This window comes from Cephus cinctus, unplaced genomic scaffold (genome assembly GCF_000341935.2).
Source record: "Cephus cinctus unplaced genomic scaffold, Ccin1 Ccin1_scaffold0168, whole genome shotgun sequence".
NCBI classification, from domain to species: domain Eukaryota; kingdom Metazoa; phylum Arthropoda; class Insecta; order Hymenoptera; family Cephidae; genus Cephus; species Cephus cinctus.
Genome location: NW_014332892.1, coordinates 192,635 through 208,701, shown reverse-complemented (window position 1 = coordinate 208,701; position 16,067 = coordinate 192,635). Strand labels below are relative to the sequence as shown.

General features: G+C 40.9%; 3 protein-coding genes across 3 annotated transcripts in view; 2 read left to right on the top strand and 1 right to left on the bottom strand.

The window, feature by feature from the left end:
- Window positions 1-45: 45 nt before the first annotated feature.
- On the top strand, window positions 46-4,341 carry LOC107263994 (4-coumarate--CoA ligase 1). The gene is made up of 10 exons (XM_025081343.1): window positions 46-150; window positions 276-304; window positions 1,643-1,839; window positions 1,953-2,126; window positions 2,265-2,593; window positions 2,664-2,810; window positions 2,882-3,130; window positions 3,201-3,478; window positions 3,553-3,907; window positions 4,055-4,341. Exons 5-9 carry the CDS (start codon window positions 2,403-2,405, stop codon window positions 3,882-3,884), a joined length of 1,197 nt encoding a protein of 398 aa, XP_024937111.1. The 5' UTR covers window positions 46-150; window positions 276-304; window positions 1,643-1,839; window positions 1,953-2,126; window positions 2,265-2,402; the 3' UTR covers window positions 3,885-3,907; window positions 4,055-4,341.
- Window positions 3,962-5,055, bottom strand: LOC107263997 (glutaredoxin-related protein 5, mitochondrial). Its single transcript, XM_015731797.2, has 3 exons — window positions 4,828-5,055; window positions 4,422-4,563; window positions 3,962-4,268 (listed from the first exon to the last, which is right to left on the bottom strand). The coding sequence occupies exons 1-3, from the start codon at window positions 4,909-4,911 to the stop codon at window positions 4,069-4,071; spliced, it is 426 nt and encodes a 141-aa protein (XP_015587283.1). The 5' UTR covers window positions 4,912-5,055; the 3' UTR covers window positions 3,962-4,068.
- A 4,850-nt stretch (window positions 5,056-9,905) lies between these two features.
- LOC107263995 overlaps window positions 9,906-16,067 on the top strand; it is a gene marked incomplete in the record, with an annotated part of 33,082 nt that continues 26,920 nt past the window's right edge. The window contains 1 exon segment of the mRNA XM_025081344.1: window positions 9,906-10,970. Coding sequence (XP_024937112.1) covers window positions 10,895-10,970 — 76 coding nt within the window.

Genomic DNA, 16,067 nt, shown 5'->3' with positions numbered 1-16,067 from the left:
TGTAAGTCGCAGTCTCGCGTGTTGCTTCCAAACTCTCTAATGTACTGGCGACCTTCTACGACGAATTTTAAGGAATTTTGGCAAACTCCTCGGTCCAGCCATACGACGATATACAGGTGAGCCACGAGGGAAAACCTACATAACATATGTGTAAGTAGAACAATACGTGTAGAGAGAACAAAGGAATTTGAATTAGACACAACGACTACTCGTGCGCTAATGAACTACGAAAAATCAAGTTTATGTAAAAATACTGTTTTAACCTTGGCTTCAAACTGCAATGGAATACATGCCATATCCAATTGTAAGTAAATCATGATAATTATCACTTAAAGTTGTATACTATGAAATCATTTAAAATGATTGCTGCCATCCACTCCTTAAAAATGACCCAGTGATTTAAATAATAACAGGATAACTCGTTAGAAAATAATAATTCTCTTAGTTGGGTAATACTTATTCGATTCAAGGATGTTTCGTTAAATAATATAGCAATATTCACTATAGGTCATTAATATTATATTTTATAGATAAATTGTACAAATAAATATTATTTGATTGTCATATCTATGTATATAAGTGACGTGCTGATATATTTGTGCACATATAATATATCTATTACTGCCAACAGTCTGATATCCCTAATTTATACCGCCATTACCTTGCATACTTGCAAAAAATAAATTACATACGTAACAATTATATCTGAAATAATGTTATTGATATATAAATGGTGCTCTACATTTATTTACTCGTTATAAGGTTTAAGCAGCTGATAATGGTACATACAGGGTGTATCTTAAGCCCCGGACAAGAGACATACCGTTAGATCCTGCGTGAAAAAATAAAAATATTGGCGTTAACAAAAATCAAAAATTTTAATTAGTTTATTAATAATTAAAGGTTAAGGTAAACCAATAATAAGCGCGTGAATACTGGTAACTCCCCCTCAATCTCCGCCCATTGGGGACAGCCAATCATTTATTTCCCCACAAAAACAGTGACCGGTGGATACGTAAACGAATATAGTAACGTCAATAAACAAAAGAGTAACGCAAATAAACAAAAGAATAGTGTAAAATGTTTTTTCGTGGGGAAATAAATGATTGGCTGTCCCCAATGGGCGGAGACTGGCGGAGGAGTTACCAGTTTTCACGCGCTTATTATTGGCTTACTTTAATCTTTAATAATTAATAAACTAATTAAATTTTTTGATTTTTGTTAACGCCAATATTATTATTTTTTTCACGCCGGATCTAACGGTATGTCTCTTGTCCGGGGCTTAAGATACACCCTGTATATGAAATTCTCACTTAGCTGTCGGCAAGGAGGGGAAATAAATACCAGATAAGCTGGGCAAACGTGGTCGAGGGCCCTCCGCTAAGGTGGCGCGCCGAAACCAGAGAAAAATTGCCTTCACCAAAAACAGGCTCATTGGCAATCTCCCTACTCATCTCTGTGGTCAGTAGTAGGCGCAGCATGAGTGGACACGATCCTTAGAACAGCAAACTGATTTTTTGTTAATTAAATACGTAATAAGTCTGAAGAATTATGATTTTCGTTATGAAAATTTTACCAAACGTTCATCGTCGGTGGTTGAGTTTGAGTTCTCAAGTGACTAGGAACTTATGCTACGTGACAGGTGAAAAATTCATTGGAGTAAATAATTTTCGTGTTCTACCTTACCAACGGAGGCAAATTTCTAATATCAATTATGAAGCTAAACTCAGTTCTGATAACATAATAAGCAGTCCGTTCGAGGATATACATGTTACTAAGGAATTGGTTCATGAAAGAATCTGGAGGAATTTTCATAAATGGGCTAATAAAACAGCCTTGGTAAGTAAGCAAACGAATACTTAATTATATTTATATGATCCGATTGTAAATGAATTTGGATCGTTGGAAGTTTTTTTTTTTATAAACTTTACATAACATTGAACGATTTTTAGATATGTGCAGAAACCGGTCGAAGCTACACTTACGAGCAGTTAAGAAAATTAAGTGGAAGATTTGCGAAGTCTTTGAGAAAGAAATTTTTACCAGGCGACACGATAGCCATTGCGGCAACAAACGTTCCCGAATATGCTATTATTACACTAGGTGCGAGTGAGGCTGGTCTCAAAGTGAGTGAAGGGCAAATTATAGGTGCAATTAAAGGTGGATGAACGAATGAATAGAGATACGGAAATAAGGGTAGAAATCGAACAATGTGACGTCACTGCATCCTTTGATAAATTAAACGTCTGATTTCCTCCGGACAGGTCTCCTTAATCAACGTGAACTATACGCCCTATGAAATAAACAACCAGCTTTTAAATTCCGAAGCTCTTGCGGTTTTCACGGTCCCATCCAAATACGCAGATGTCAAGGCAGCCCTGGAAAATAATTCCAATATCAAAATGCCACCTATTGTTATCAGTGATGGCGACGACTTACCTAGCGGATGCTTGAAATTCGATGATATGATAGCAGACGGTATTGATGATTTTGAGAAAATTGAGAAAACTGGTGTAGGTTATCAGGACACCATTTTTCTACCATACTCAAGCGGTACCACGGGCTTACCAAAGGGCGTCGAAATATCGCACAAGTAATTAAATATATTCTAAGACAAAGCATATTATAGGTTTTGGCTAATTCTTTTTTTTTTCTTTTTACAGAAATATTGTTTCCTGTATAGGACAAATGAGTCACGAGGCAATAAATCCTACGATAGAAGCGACGAAATCATATCAGGATATCATTCCTGTAATTCTACCAATGTTTCATATTTTTGCACTGACACTTTGCGTGTGCAAAGGCTTATGGTAATGTTAGAATTTGTAGAATTATACAATTTTCGCATTTTAACTGACAGTGTGATTCTTGTCCGAAAAAGTTATGGCGCCAAGCTGGTATGCGTACCACGATTTTCCACGGAGCGTTTCCTTCAGGTGTTACACAAATCACGTCCCACCTTGATCTACGTGGCTCCGCCGATTATGCAGTTCTTGGCCTATAATGATAAAGTAACTAGAAGTCATTTGGAGTCTCTCAGGGTAATAATATCCGGCGCCGCATCCCTCAGCAACGAGTGTATCAAAAGGTTTCAGAATCGCGCGCCATCAGACCTGGCAATAGCCCAAGGGTAATTGATACAATCAGTCTTGTAGCTGCTTGACGAAATTGTTTATTCTGATTTCTGGATATTCCTTAAGGTACGGCCTCACCGAGACCTCGCCAACACTCACCCTGAGGAAAGATTCGTATCAGGATATAAATTCAACGGGTTTTATTATACCGAACACACAATTCAGAATTGTTGAATATCAGAAAAAGAAACTTGGTTGTAATTTGGGCTTTGATGAGGTAGGAGAAATATATGTGAGGGGACCTCAGATTATGAAAGGTTATTACAAGAACCCTAAGGCTACTGCTGAAAGCATGGATGGTGACTGGTTCAAAACTGGCGATCTCGGATTCGTGAAGAATGACGGTAGAAATTTAATTATCGTAAAAAAAATTATGTATTATATAATCAATATCAGATTCTGCACCTATATTTGACAGGCGCTGTGTTTATAACTGGTCGGCTAAAGGAATTAATCAAGGTCAAAGGGTTACAAGTCTCACCATTGGAACTTGAGGAAGTTCTACAAACTCATGAAAATATCACTGACGTTGCCGTGATCGGTGTGGAGAACGATCGCTTTGGCGAGATTCCTATGGCATTTGTGGTATCCAAACCAGGGAGTAAAATTAGCGAAGATGATATCAAGGATTTTGTAGCTCAGCGACTTACTAAGCATAAACATCTGGGACATGTAAAATTTGTACAGCAAATACCAAAAAGTAGTGCTGGCAAAATCCTCAGAAAAGAACTAAGACGCATAGCAACATGAATACTGTACCAAATAAAAAATGCGTACGTATGACATTGAATCTACATAACTAATACAAATTTGGTAAAAATCCAATATTTAATTTATATTTGAAACTTTTATTGTAACAAAAAGTCGACTATAACGAGGTTATATGTTAATAAAAATGTTATTATTTTATCTATTTACAGCATGAATTGATGATCTACTTCTTCGATTCCTCAGAAGCTGCAGTGGAAGACACTTTCTCCTTTTCCAAAAGAGAACTAACTATTCCAACTTTCTTAAGCTCTTTGATTAACTCGCCATTTTGATGCATTTGGAGCATTATGTCGCAGCCCCCTACAAATTCACCATTTATGAATACTTGTGGTATCGTTGGCCAATTCGTAAAGTCCTTTATACCTTAAAATATAATAGAAATGGTTGTTGACATTTTGAAACAGCTCTTAAATATATTTTTTTATTACTCACTATATATTCAATATTTTTTTATTATAAATAAATCTTTCATCAAGAAAACAGTGATATTTACAATAAATAAAACAATAATTTTACCTTGCCGAAGATCATCATCCTGAAGTACATCATGAGCATCATACTCTACTCCATGCATTCGCATTATTTGTACAACAGCATTACTAAAACCACACTTAGGGGCTTCTGGCACTCCCTTCATAAACACGACGACCTTGTTTTGCTATAACATTCAATCAGAATACAACGCAATGAAAAAGATAGACTTTAGAAATATGATGCAACAAGAGCAGAATCTCTGTTGCAAACTCCAATACACAATAAAGTACATAGCCCCATGAAGTATACAAAATATATATAAGCAGAACCACTATCAAAATTTCTATAACCCGATGAAACATTAAATGAGAAAAATATTAAATCAACAAAAACCAAAGTATACTCGAAATTAAAACCGGCATATAAATAACCTTACAAAAAGCTATACCTTTACGAGATTCCCAATTTTGTCAGCCTTCGAGGCAAACGTTCTTATAGTGAGAGCAAATCGAGCCGCTGTCATTCCAAACATTGTTAAGGTCTACAGAAATGTGTAGCACCCGAAAATAGTAATTTACAGCAGTTGTCTAGACGATACAGGTTATGCGACAATTAAAGCTTATACAACGTTGCCGTCAGCTGTTGAACCAACTACAGCCATGTTCAGGAACATCAGTTCACAGCTGTTTACGCTTGAAACGCTTCAGGTGGCGACATCTGCAGAAAATTTTTGAGCAACTCAAAACGACCGTGTGATATTGTAACCGCCCGAGAAACTTTCTCCAGAAAATGTCACAATATGAAATAGAGAGCGACCACCACAGTCCCGATAGACGTGCAATACTTTAATACATATGTCCTACAATATACTGTAAAATAGATAATTTGATACATTCTCTAATAGCATTGTCACCTAGTATCTAGCGGAAGCGACTAAAAATATGCTTTAAAACGAAATGAAATTACCAATTAGTTACATTTTGTTTTAACGAGATTACCTTAAAAGCTTCATCATTTCCATATACAAGAATGCATTTCGAACATTTTTCAGTGCACCCAAGCGCCTGCCGATAGGCAATTCGACAAGCTTGTGTATCACGTTGCCCTGAGATAGGCGCCTGAAAAAATTATTACGCATTATCGTAATATATAATTTTTTAATAACCAAGTTCAAATATCAACAGATACGCTCATTCTATCCACTAATCTTTAGTACATTTGTGTTAACAATAGATGGCAGTAGTATTTAAGAAGCTCGCAAAAGACGTATTCACATCACACCTAAAATCCATACACTGTCTGATACACCTATACATAATACACAAGCCAGACTTACTATTCAAATAGATTTAAAATGCTTAGTGGCTACACAGTCCCGAACTATTCAACAGACAGGGAGACCGTATTTATTTCCATTTTCACCACATGACAAACCCACTGTAACATACAACACAACTACGATAAACCTAGATTTATCATAAAGCGAAAAAAAAACGTCGCTGTTTATCTAATCTGCATCATGTTGATCAGCTGCTAAATTTCCGCAGTAAAATTTTGCGTGAAGAAACGCAAGACAAACGCAGCAAAGTGGCTTAATAAATAAAATAGCCTACAATTATCGCAGGATAAAACAGCAAGTTCTCTTACAATTATCCGAAACAGTTATAATCAGTGAATAAAAACAAAGGAGGGGAAAAAGTAAAAAAAAATGCTGGTTCCTTGATACGTGACGTTATTAACGTAACGGTGAAAGCAAGTCAGTATAGTATACCGAAATCAAAAGGCACTTTACCATCAGTCTGATTAAAGCGACAGAATTCGAAAGGTGCAATCAGCAGGGGACATAAATAGAGAGAGAGAGAGAGAGAGAGAGAGAGAGAGAGAGTGCGAGAGAGAAAAAAAAGACGGCCAAAGAATGAGCAAGAGAAAATACAATCCTTTCAAGCCGCTCAAATACGCCGATGTAAGAACGTCGTTACGCGGCTGGCATAGTTACAAAATTGTCCGACGGCCTAATTTGTTGACCTACCGGAAGAAACTGCGAGATCCGTCCCACTACTGTACCATCACCTTGCTCAATTCAATGCCACAACGTAGGACTCGTGTCGGTATACACCCAAAAGCCATTACTATTTCTAGCAACTTCTACCAATCCCGTGCTAGTATATATAATTATTCCTGAAGGCGGAAAGGTGACGCTGGCAAACCTAACCTAACAAGCTCCAAAGTCTATTACAACAGGCTGGTATTAACGTAATATTATTGGCTCGTACGACAACTGGAGAAGTGCATAGGAGGTGGACGGCGCGTGGGTGAACTTTTCAAACTCTAAGGTATTATATTAACGATTTTACTAGGGAAACATAGAAATTGAGGACAAGGATAGAGAAACGAGTGAACGCTCTCTTCCTCTCTTTCTGAGGTTCGAGAATGTTATACTCTTGGGAGTGAGAGTAACAGAGAGAAGTAGAGTAGCAGGCAGCTGTGCAATTGCTTTTCGAATAAATATAACCATGAACGACAAAGAGGTTAAAGGTAACGCACGGCATCGGAAAGGTGGAACACGTGTCTTCGTTATTCGTGACGTCACGCGGGAAATCGTTGCCATGGATACACGCTCTTAGGAATGACGCCTACGTCCTTTAAAATTCAAAAGCCACCAAGCTGGTGGCCATTCTGTGCTCCAGGTTTGCAGCGCCGGTTAATTCCGGCCGGGCGATGTACCTTGATACAGGTCAGCACGTAACAGGGCTGGATAAAAAGGGGACAAAACAAACAGCTCAAAGGGCTCCGAACCGGAATTCGACAGACAGGTATTTTAAGAAGCTATAATTTTTCTAGTCTCTCAGACTATCAGGTGAGACAATAAAAATTCGAAATTTTATTTCATATTTTTTAACTATTAATACTAAATCAGTTTGACGATTACCAGACGCAATGTTTCTATGCTAGTGTCATTTGAAATCCATATTAGTCGATTTCTTGCACTGGCACAAGAGGAGGACGTGGTCCTAAAATAAATTCAAAGCGTTCCACGAGGAAGCCAGGACGTAGCAAGTCGGTAGAGCCGTAAACCGTCAAAAATTTATGCCATTACACCTCGACTTCACGAGCAAGTAAAAAAGCATGGCTAGAAAACTTGTGCTGGAGGATAGAGAGACGTGCGAGAGGGCGACTGAAAAATTCCAATACAACTTATATATCTTTATACGTATATACATACATTATATACACACGTCTACAAGTATACAACGTCCTGGTGCAGCTCTCGCGAGGGTTAACGTTCTCGATGCAACGTAGCACAAAGACAGCTCGCGATGCTTGGTTTCTTCGAGTGACTTTCACCGAAATACGTATGCACGCTTCTACGTCCTTCCAAAGAAAATTCAAATAATACAATACGTCCCTGCTGTGAATTTCGGTCACGTATGCACCAGCTATATTTCTAAATATCTACCATACATATATAAGAATGAAATTGTACCACATAACCTTGAGCTCGCTCTCCTGATCGTCGTGCCTATAAATGAGGAAAAGTACAAAATATTCAATAAATATATATATACACACACTTATATATTCCTTTTTTCAGCAAGTCTTCATGAGGAACCTGTAGCTCCACCAAAGTCCAACGTACCCAACGAAAAGCAGCAGCAAGCGCGTCACCGTGTACGTAAGCAGGAGCGTGCGTATACCGACGCCGATGACGTCACGACGGCTTTGGGGTTTACTATCTCTAGTAAAAAAGGCTCAAAGTAAAAATAAGATAAGTATCCAGACGAAGCGTTATCCCAGGACACTAAGAAAAATAGAATACAATGGAAAACGGATGATGATGATGACGATGATGATGGTAGAGCAATGGTATTGGAGGCCTGGCTCATGGATACGGTATAGGTCGGTAGAGGTAGGCAGTGTATAGTAGAGTATAGTAAACTATATAGTGGAGCATGGTGCGAGCGTAGTGGCCTGATGAAAGGGGACAGAAGAAGCGAGGAAACACGCAAGCAAGCATCTGGGATGGCGCGCGCGCGACTTGCTATCAAAGAGAGGAGTCGAGAGGCGTACGACAGCGATGAGGCTACCACAGTGGAGTTAACTCGCGTGAGAAAGACGTAGACGGAGTGAGAACTCGCAGTGGAGTGCGGCGGGTGAGGAAGACGGCGTGGGTTCGGCGGTGGCAGAGAAGCAAGAGGGGACGAGGACAAATGACGACGCGCGCGAGCCATCAGGGCCGTAGAAGCACGCGACCATCTCGGACCCGTGCCTAAAATTCGAGATTTCATGGCTCGTTAGAAATTCATGGAAGAGACCAACGAAAAAGAGGGCCCCGATGATGATAACTATGGCTTTTAACAGTGCTCCCCGCTCAACGATACGACTGTTTGGTACGAAGTAGCGATAAAGTTTCCAGCTATCGCTGAGATAAGACCGAGCAGTTCTCGAAGCACGTACGAGCTTTCTTCATTGTATAAACGTCCGCTGTCTGCGGCATGAGCTAATACGCCAATCTGGTAAACAACGTAGTGTATGACTTGTCAGGATACACGTGTCCTTAGACCGCAAGATACGATATTACATGTATGCCAGAATTATAGCCTAAAAAGATGCGACGTCGATGACGTGCGGGTAAGCGTGACCAAAGGATGTCGCTAATATACACTAGCTAGAAGCTAGAGGTACACTCATCGCATGAGCCACGCGCCTTTTTATATTCCAACCGAGTGCAAAAGCTGCTACTTACGAGCGTGAGCAATAATATATGCTTTGGGTCCTTTGTAACGAAGCAAGCCTGACGTATTCAGGTATTAAAGAAAAACCCGAGAGTCATCTATACCACATGTAGAAATTTTAAATTACACTGGACGCCATATTGACAATCATTGCCTCAAACATCTGCATACCACCAAAGAGCTCTAGGGCCAGAAATGCCTGGTGTCAGCAACACGAGATCCTGTATACAGCTAATCGAGAGACACGAGGATCCAAAGACAGTACGAAGAATACCGAGAGCATTACGTATAAAAAAAGAGATGCCTAAGAGACAGTATATACAGAAAGGATTTACGGATGCCCCAAGTTCTCTCTCGCTACATTAACGGTCGAGCCTGAGAGTCGCGTGAGAGGATGAGTGGGGCTGAGAAGCAGGAAGGGAGGGATGGAACGTTGGTGGCGTCAGTGGTAGGACGGAGAGTCGACAGTGGCGACAAGCGGTGGGGAGTCGTGGGACTAGTGGGTGGCAGGAGACCGAGGGCAACTGAGCACGGAGTGATAGGGGAAATCAGTCGCGGTACGAATCTCGCCGCGAGCACATGTGGGACTGGAGGGTCGGTATTATTTCAGAGTATATAGAGACATATATATATATGTGTATATATATATATATATATATATATAGTCATCAGCGTAAATAAGCAGACGTCAAATATCGGTATACATTAATATAAACCTGCGCGTTGGACGATCTGTATATAGAGACATATATATATATGTGTACCGAGGGCAACTGAGCACGGAGTGATAGGGGAAATCAGTCGCGGTACGAATCTCGCCGCGAGCACATGTGGGACTGGAGGGTCGGTATTATTTCAGAGTATATAGAGACATATATATATATGTGTATATATATATATATATATATATATAGTCATCAGCGTAAATAAGCAGACGTCAAATATCGGTATACATTAATATAAACCTGCGCGTTGGACGATCTGTCATATTAAATAAAACACACTTGTTGTTTGCACTCTACGTCATCGTGGAATACGGAGCGGAGTCCGTGACGTCACGCACACACAATCACACACGATATATATACAGTTAATTACCAAGGGAGAAACTGCACGCCGAGGTACGCAATCTGAGAGAAGTTTGTGAAAGAGAAAGAGGACGAAAAATGCACGGCTAGTTATCGACCGAGCATCGACGACGGATTCACCGTTGAACGTGTTACGTTTCTATACGCAGGGATTACACGCTGGAAAGTGTTTTGCTACTCTGCAGAAGCATGCTATCGGCTGTTTCGTAAAGGAAAGTCGGTCGTCAATCATTTGCAGAGAGTAAGAGGTATACGGTATCAAGAAGGTGAGAGAGAGACAAAGACAGAGTGACACTGTAAAAAAAAAAGAAAAGTAAGAGACAGGTGAGAAGAAAACAAAAATTACAAATCGTACCGTGCATCGGGGTATTATCAATTTCTACACCTCGGGTAAGTACTGAAATCCGAAATATTTATACGTTTAATACGTAACCAAACCAGAGGGAGATAAGTAAAGGCGACGAAGCGCTAGACGTGACGCACGTCAGTAGTAGACAGTGAAGTGGTGAAGTGGTTAGCAGAAGTAATTTCGCAAGTGCTAAGAACGAACAGAAAGAGAAATAGGGACTCGAGGAAGAAAGAGGAAACCAGATAAGCTTAAGGAGAAAGACTGTCCCGGGAACGTGGTGAACAAATCAAGGACGTGAACTAAGATAAAGACTCTGGGGATCCATACGACCGAAGCAACTTCAGGATGCTCGACTTCGAACAGCAGGCTAATCAGGCGCAGGCTTTGGCCTCGCTCGATGAGGACTGGCATCTGCTGGAGGGTAAGCATTCTTCCACGACCTTCGCAATTTCTCAAGATCCACAGGGAGAGAAAGGCTCGACGGCCCTCGCGTTTTTGACTTTCGAAAAGCCGCGTTCCGCTCACTGCTGCACGTACGTAAATACGCGTCTGATACGTTGTCGTCTTACGCTCGCGTGGTCATGTCGTGGGACGTGGTGGGAGAAAGACAGGAATAGATGTTTCTTTTAAAAGGAAAACAATTGCTAACATCTCTGTAAACGTCGAGCTATATCCTAGTTTCTCCTGTACATACTCTGTTATTCAGCCCAGAGGTACCACCTGAAATTAGTGCACCCATTTCATTCCTATGGTGAAGCTATGTTCAGGTGGTGCGTTTGGGCTGAATAACTAAACTTTTATATATACAGTAACGTCCAATTGAAGTGCAACACTTGAATTTTTTTACATATCTGTGAAAGTATGACGGATTTCGAAAAACCAAAGACATATTTTTTAGGAAATTTCCTTCCCGTTCGAATGGTAAAAGTTTTATCGGATACAAAATGGCCGAATGGCAGGGGTTGGAGTGAAAAAGTGCATTTTGGAACTTTTTGAAAAATTCGAGATCTAGTAGTTCCAAAAGGAAATTTATATTTCTAATTAGGGCACGAGAGAAAGCATCGTTCGGCATTAAACCCCCCCCCCCATCGAACCCCTGTAGGATCACTCTAGGGGGAGTTACACCCCCTTGAAGTGAAAACACTTAAATGGCCATAACTTCCGAACGCACTGGCCAATCTGGTCCATTTTCTGCATGATATCATCTTTAATTATACTGCAGATTCTCACAAAATTATTGTTCTCGGAGATGATCCTGTGACGGAGATCTCGAGATTTCGCAAGCGCACCCGAAGCTTCCCCGAAGTTTCATTTTCATCCACGTTGTAGCTGAGATTTCAACGATTAAAACGCAGTTTCAAACTTCTAAATACGAGTACGCCAAGGGGTTAAATTATTCGTTTGAAAAAGCGCCTAAATTTTGCGAGTACCGCTCGTGGCGCTCGGGGGACAATTGCTTGGCGCGCGTGGTAGGGTAGTAGTCCCGCCTCGAGCGAAACTCACAAAATTTAGGCGTTTTTTCAAACGGATAATGTAACTCCTTAGCGTACTCGTATTTGGATGTTTGAAAGCGCGTTTCAATCGTTGAAATCTCAGCTACAACGTGGATAAAAATGAAACTTCTATTTCATCGCTTTCCTAATGAAAAGTGGCGGGAAAGCTTCGGGTGCGCTTGCGAAATCTCGAGATCTCCGTCACAGGATCATCTCCGAGAACAATAATTTTGTGAGAATCTGCAGTATAAATAAAGATCATATCATGCAGAAAATGGACCAGATTGGCCGGCGCGTTCGGAAGTTATGGCCATTTAAGTGTTTTCACTTCAAGGGGGTGTAACTCCCCCTAGAGTGATCCTACAGGGGTTCGATGGGGGGGGGGGTTTAATGCCGAACGATGCTTTCTCTCGTGCCCTAATTAGAAATATAAATTTCCTTTTGGAACTACTAGATCTCGAATTTTTCAAAAAGTTCCAAAATGCACTTTTTCACTCCAACCCCTGCCATTCGGCCATTTTGTATCCGATAAAACTTTTACCATTCGAACGGGAAGGAAATTTCCTAAAAAATATGTCTTTGGTTTTTCGAAATCCGTCATACTTTCATAGATATGTAAAAAAATTCAAGTGTTGCACTTCAATTGGACGTTACTGTATATATACATAAATTTGGCTATCGCATACTTTGGAGTCGACTTCTTTTACCAACACGCTTATTCGAGGTCTTATGGCTGGTCTTATATATGCATATATACATATATATATATATACATACTTTTATGTAATCAGGTGTGCCATAGCTGTAGATATATGTACATAAAATTATACTGAAAATTATTATACTAATAATTTTGATAATTTTATTTGTAAGCGTTTAACTCGACTCGTACTCTCTCGGACTCGTCATAAACATCCGCTATCGCTCGTACTGTATTTCTCTTATCTATAACTAACTTCAGGGTAAGTACGCGATCTGTTCGACCCATGGAAACCGATACCGCTCACCTGTCCGTTCCTCGGATAAACTTTCGGCTCTACTCCATACCTCCCACTGCCGCTGGCAATGCTGCTGCTGCTTCTGCTGCTTCTGCTGCTACACCGTATTACCAGACTAATCCACCTGGCGCTCTTTATTCCCTTGCACGCATTCCCAACATAACGAAGAACAGTATAAGCTTTCCAAAGCTTCCCCTATAACCCACTGTTACTTTCACGCGTGGCCAACGATACGCATTGCACAGTCTTTTGATTATAACCCGCGATTCCAGCCAGAGTAACCAACAGCCATATAAAGTATATACAATAGAAACTTAAATGTGAACACTCGATGCAAGAGACTTGCACAGACTATAGAAAACCATAGTAAACGATACGCGACGATCTTGAAGTGTTCGCAAAACGTTCCCAGGAATCGATATTAAAATTTGTGCTATATCAGAAAAGCGAGTAATTCACGTTTCCTTACTTTCCTTATACCTCCAAGCACATTCGAGTCGATACCCAAGATATAATCTAGCAGCAAAAAGAGAACTTGGCACGTAAACATTAGAAATATCGCTCGGAACAGCCAGACTCTGCGTTTCCCTTTGTCTGTGGATACTCAATGACTATAGTTATAATACACTTGTATATAGGTAGAGCCGCTACGTCGTATTATAGCTTGCCGAGAGAGCGTTGCAGGAGTCATCGTGTACAGGAGGAGTCGACGACGGGATACTAGAATACATAAGGAGCGTAGTAGCGGGCTCTAATACAGTCTCTATGGGTATGGACGCATCGTGGATTACTCGGTCGGTATTGCAGATTCCGTACGTAAAATATGTATATACGTATAGTACGAAGCACAGCACATCGCTTACGGAGATTCGTGAGGTTCCTGTACGTCACTGATAAAATTGTTCGACCTTCGTTCGTAAGCGCTTGTCTACCTATGTAGCCACATACGTACGTTCAAATGCGCTTGTACATTCTCGTTAAAGTTATAGGTATGCATTGGCAGTACCAGCACCGGTACCAACGGTAGCAATGATAATGCTACTGCACCGGCCACTCGTACGAATATTTATTTACCTTGTACTCGGCGACGCACGCACGCAAGCGTCCAGGCACGCGTGTCGTCATATTACTCCCGGGTCTTGTCGGTCTCTACGGTTACGTAAAAATACTCGCAATTAATTATTGCTCCAGTGCCGAGCGTCGTTGTCGCTAGGAAGACACAGCCGAGTCGCCTGCGTCACTTTAGCCGCCCGCATACAATATTGTATACCAGGAGCAACTGTCGGCAGGACGATTCGCTCGCTCATTGCCGTACCGTTGTTTTCATTCGTTGCGCGTCTCTTTATCAATAGTCCATGCGCACTTGAGCATTGTAGGTTATTCCTTTGTCGGTTGCAAGCAAGACGCGGGAAATATGAAATGTGATTTGTAAAGGTGTTTTTGGGAGCAACGATACCGAGGCATTGGCCCAATTGGCAACTCAGGGACGTAGAGAAATAAGGCTGCGCCCCTCCACCTCACCAGCCCCCGAACACATTCGACTGGGCTCGGTTCACTCGCCCCAAGGACCCCAAGTTCATTCACACTGGGTTCACTCCGACGCTACCGTACGCGCGCAAGGACCTTTTTACGAAAGGGCCTCTTCTCTGTGTCCTTCTATTTTTCATTTCAACTTGAATATTAATTTTTGGAATAAACACACGTCGCTTTTCGGGACTTTCCTCCTTGCCAAACGTCAATCTGACTCACGCGCTCGCATCACTCGTACGTTACGCGATTTTACGAAGATTCATGAAATTTCTATTTTTTGCTCCTCACATTTTCAGAAATAACTTGTCATTTACAACGTACTGCGGGAATTATCGCGAATTTCCTGGAAGCTGATTGCTCGTCCGGAATGCACGACGTCGTTCGATTCTCGAATTGAGTAAAAGAAACATTTGACATCAACAAGCCGTACGAATTTTATTTAAAATTAAAAAAAAAAACAGCAGTCGCAGACCAGAGACGAATATTTGACGAGCCAAAAATATGAGAGAGAGAACAAATTTATAAAAGAAATCAATAAGATATCCTCATCTGCGATGAACTTTTTGTCGATTCAATCCCAGAGCAGCATCGGGGGCCTTTTGCAAAGCATCTATTTTTACCTTGCAACCAAACCTATATATATGTATATATATATACACGTTTTGCAATATATAAGATATATATATATATATATATATACACAAGTAAAACGAAGCCCTCCCGTGAGTGAATGTGTACCGAGCCACGTTCGCCCTGACTCGCTATATACACGTTTTGCAATATATAAGTTTATAAAAGAAATCAATAAGATATCCTCATCTGCGATGAACTTTTTGTCGATTCAATCCCAGAGCAGCATCGGGGGCCTTTTGCAAAGCATCTATTTTTACCTTGCAACCAAACCTATATATATGTATATATATATACACGTTTTGCAATATATAAGATATATATATATATATATATATACACAAGTAAAACGAAGCCCTCCCGTGAGTGAATGTGTACCGAGCCACGTTCGCCCTGACTCGCCACGACGACATAACGATCTGGTTTCGAGGTCGTGTGCCCAGTAGTACCATATTTAAAGAGTAAAACTCTTTTGCACCCTCTCAGAAAGAAAGGACAATCGATTAGGATCAACTAGACAGTTGAGAAACGTTAAAACGCCGGTCATGTAATTTCGTAAGGAACCGTCGCAGCAGCCTCGCCACGGCTGACTGGAAGACTCGGGTGTCCTACGAAGGCCTCATCACTCGTGACGTAATAGAAAGTAGAGCCACAAGGCTGTTTTACCACTACCAGCTGTCTCGCTCGCCGCTACCGCCGTCGTCGTAGCCGCGGCGCATTTTAGCGCAACATACGTCGAGACCCGGCCCGTTGGCCGGATCACGCTTTGGATATTAGAATTTAACATTACACGCATTGATGACTGTTTTGAAATTATATTCGAAATATGATAGGCGGTAGACGCGGAAAATAGGTCGAGAAGGGGGG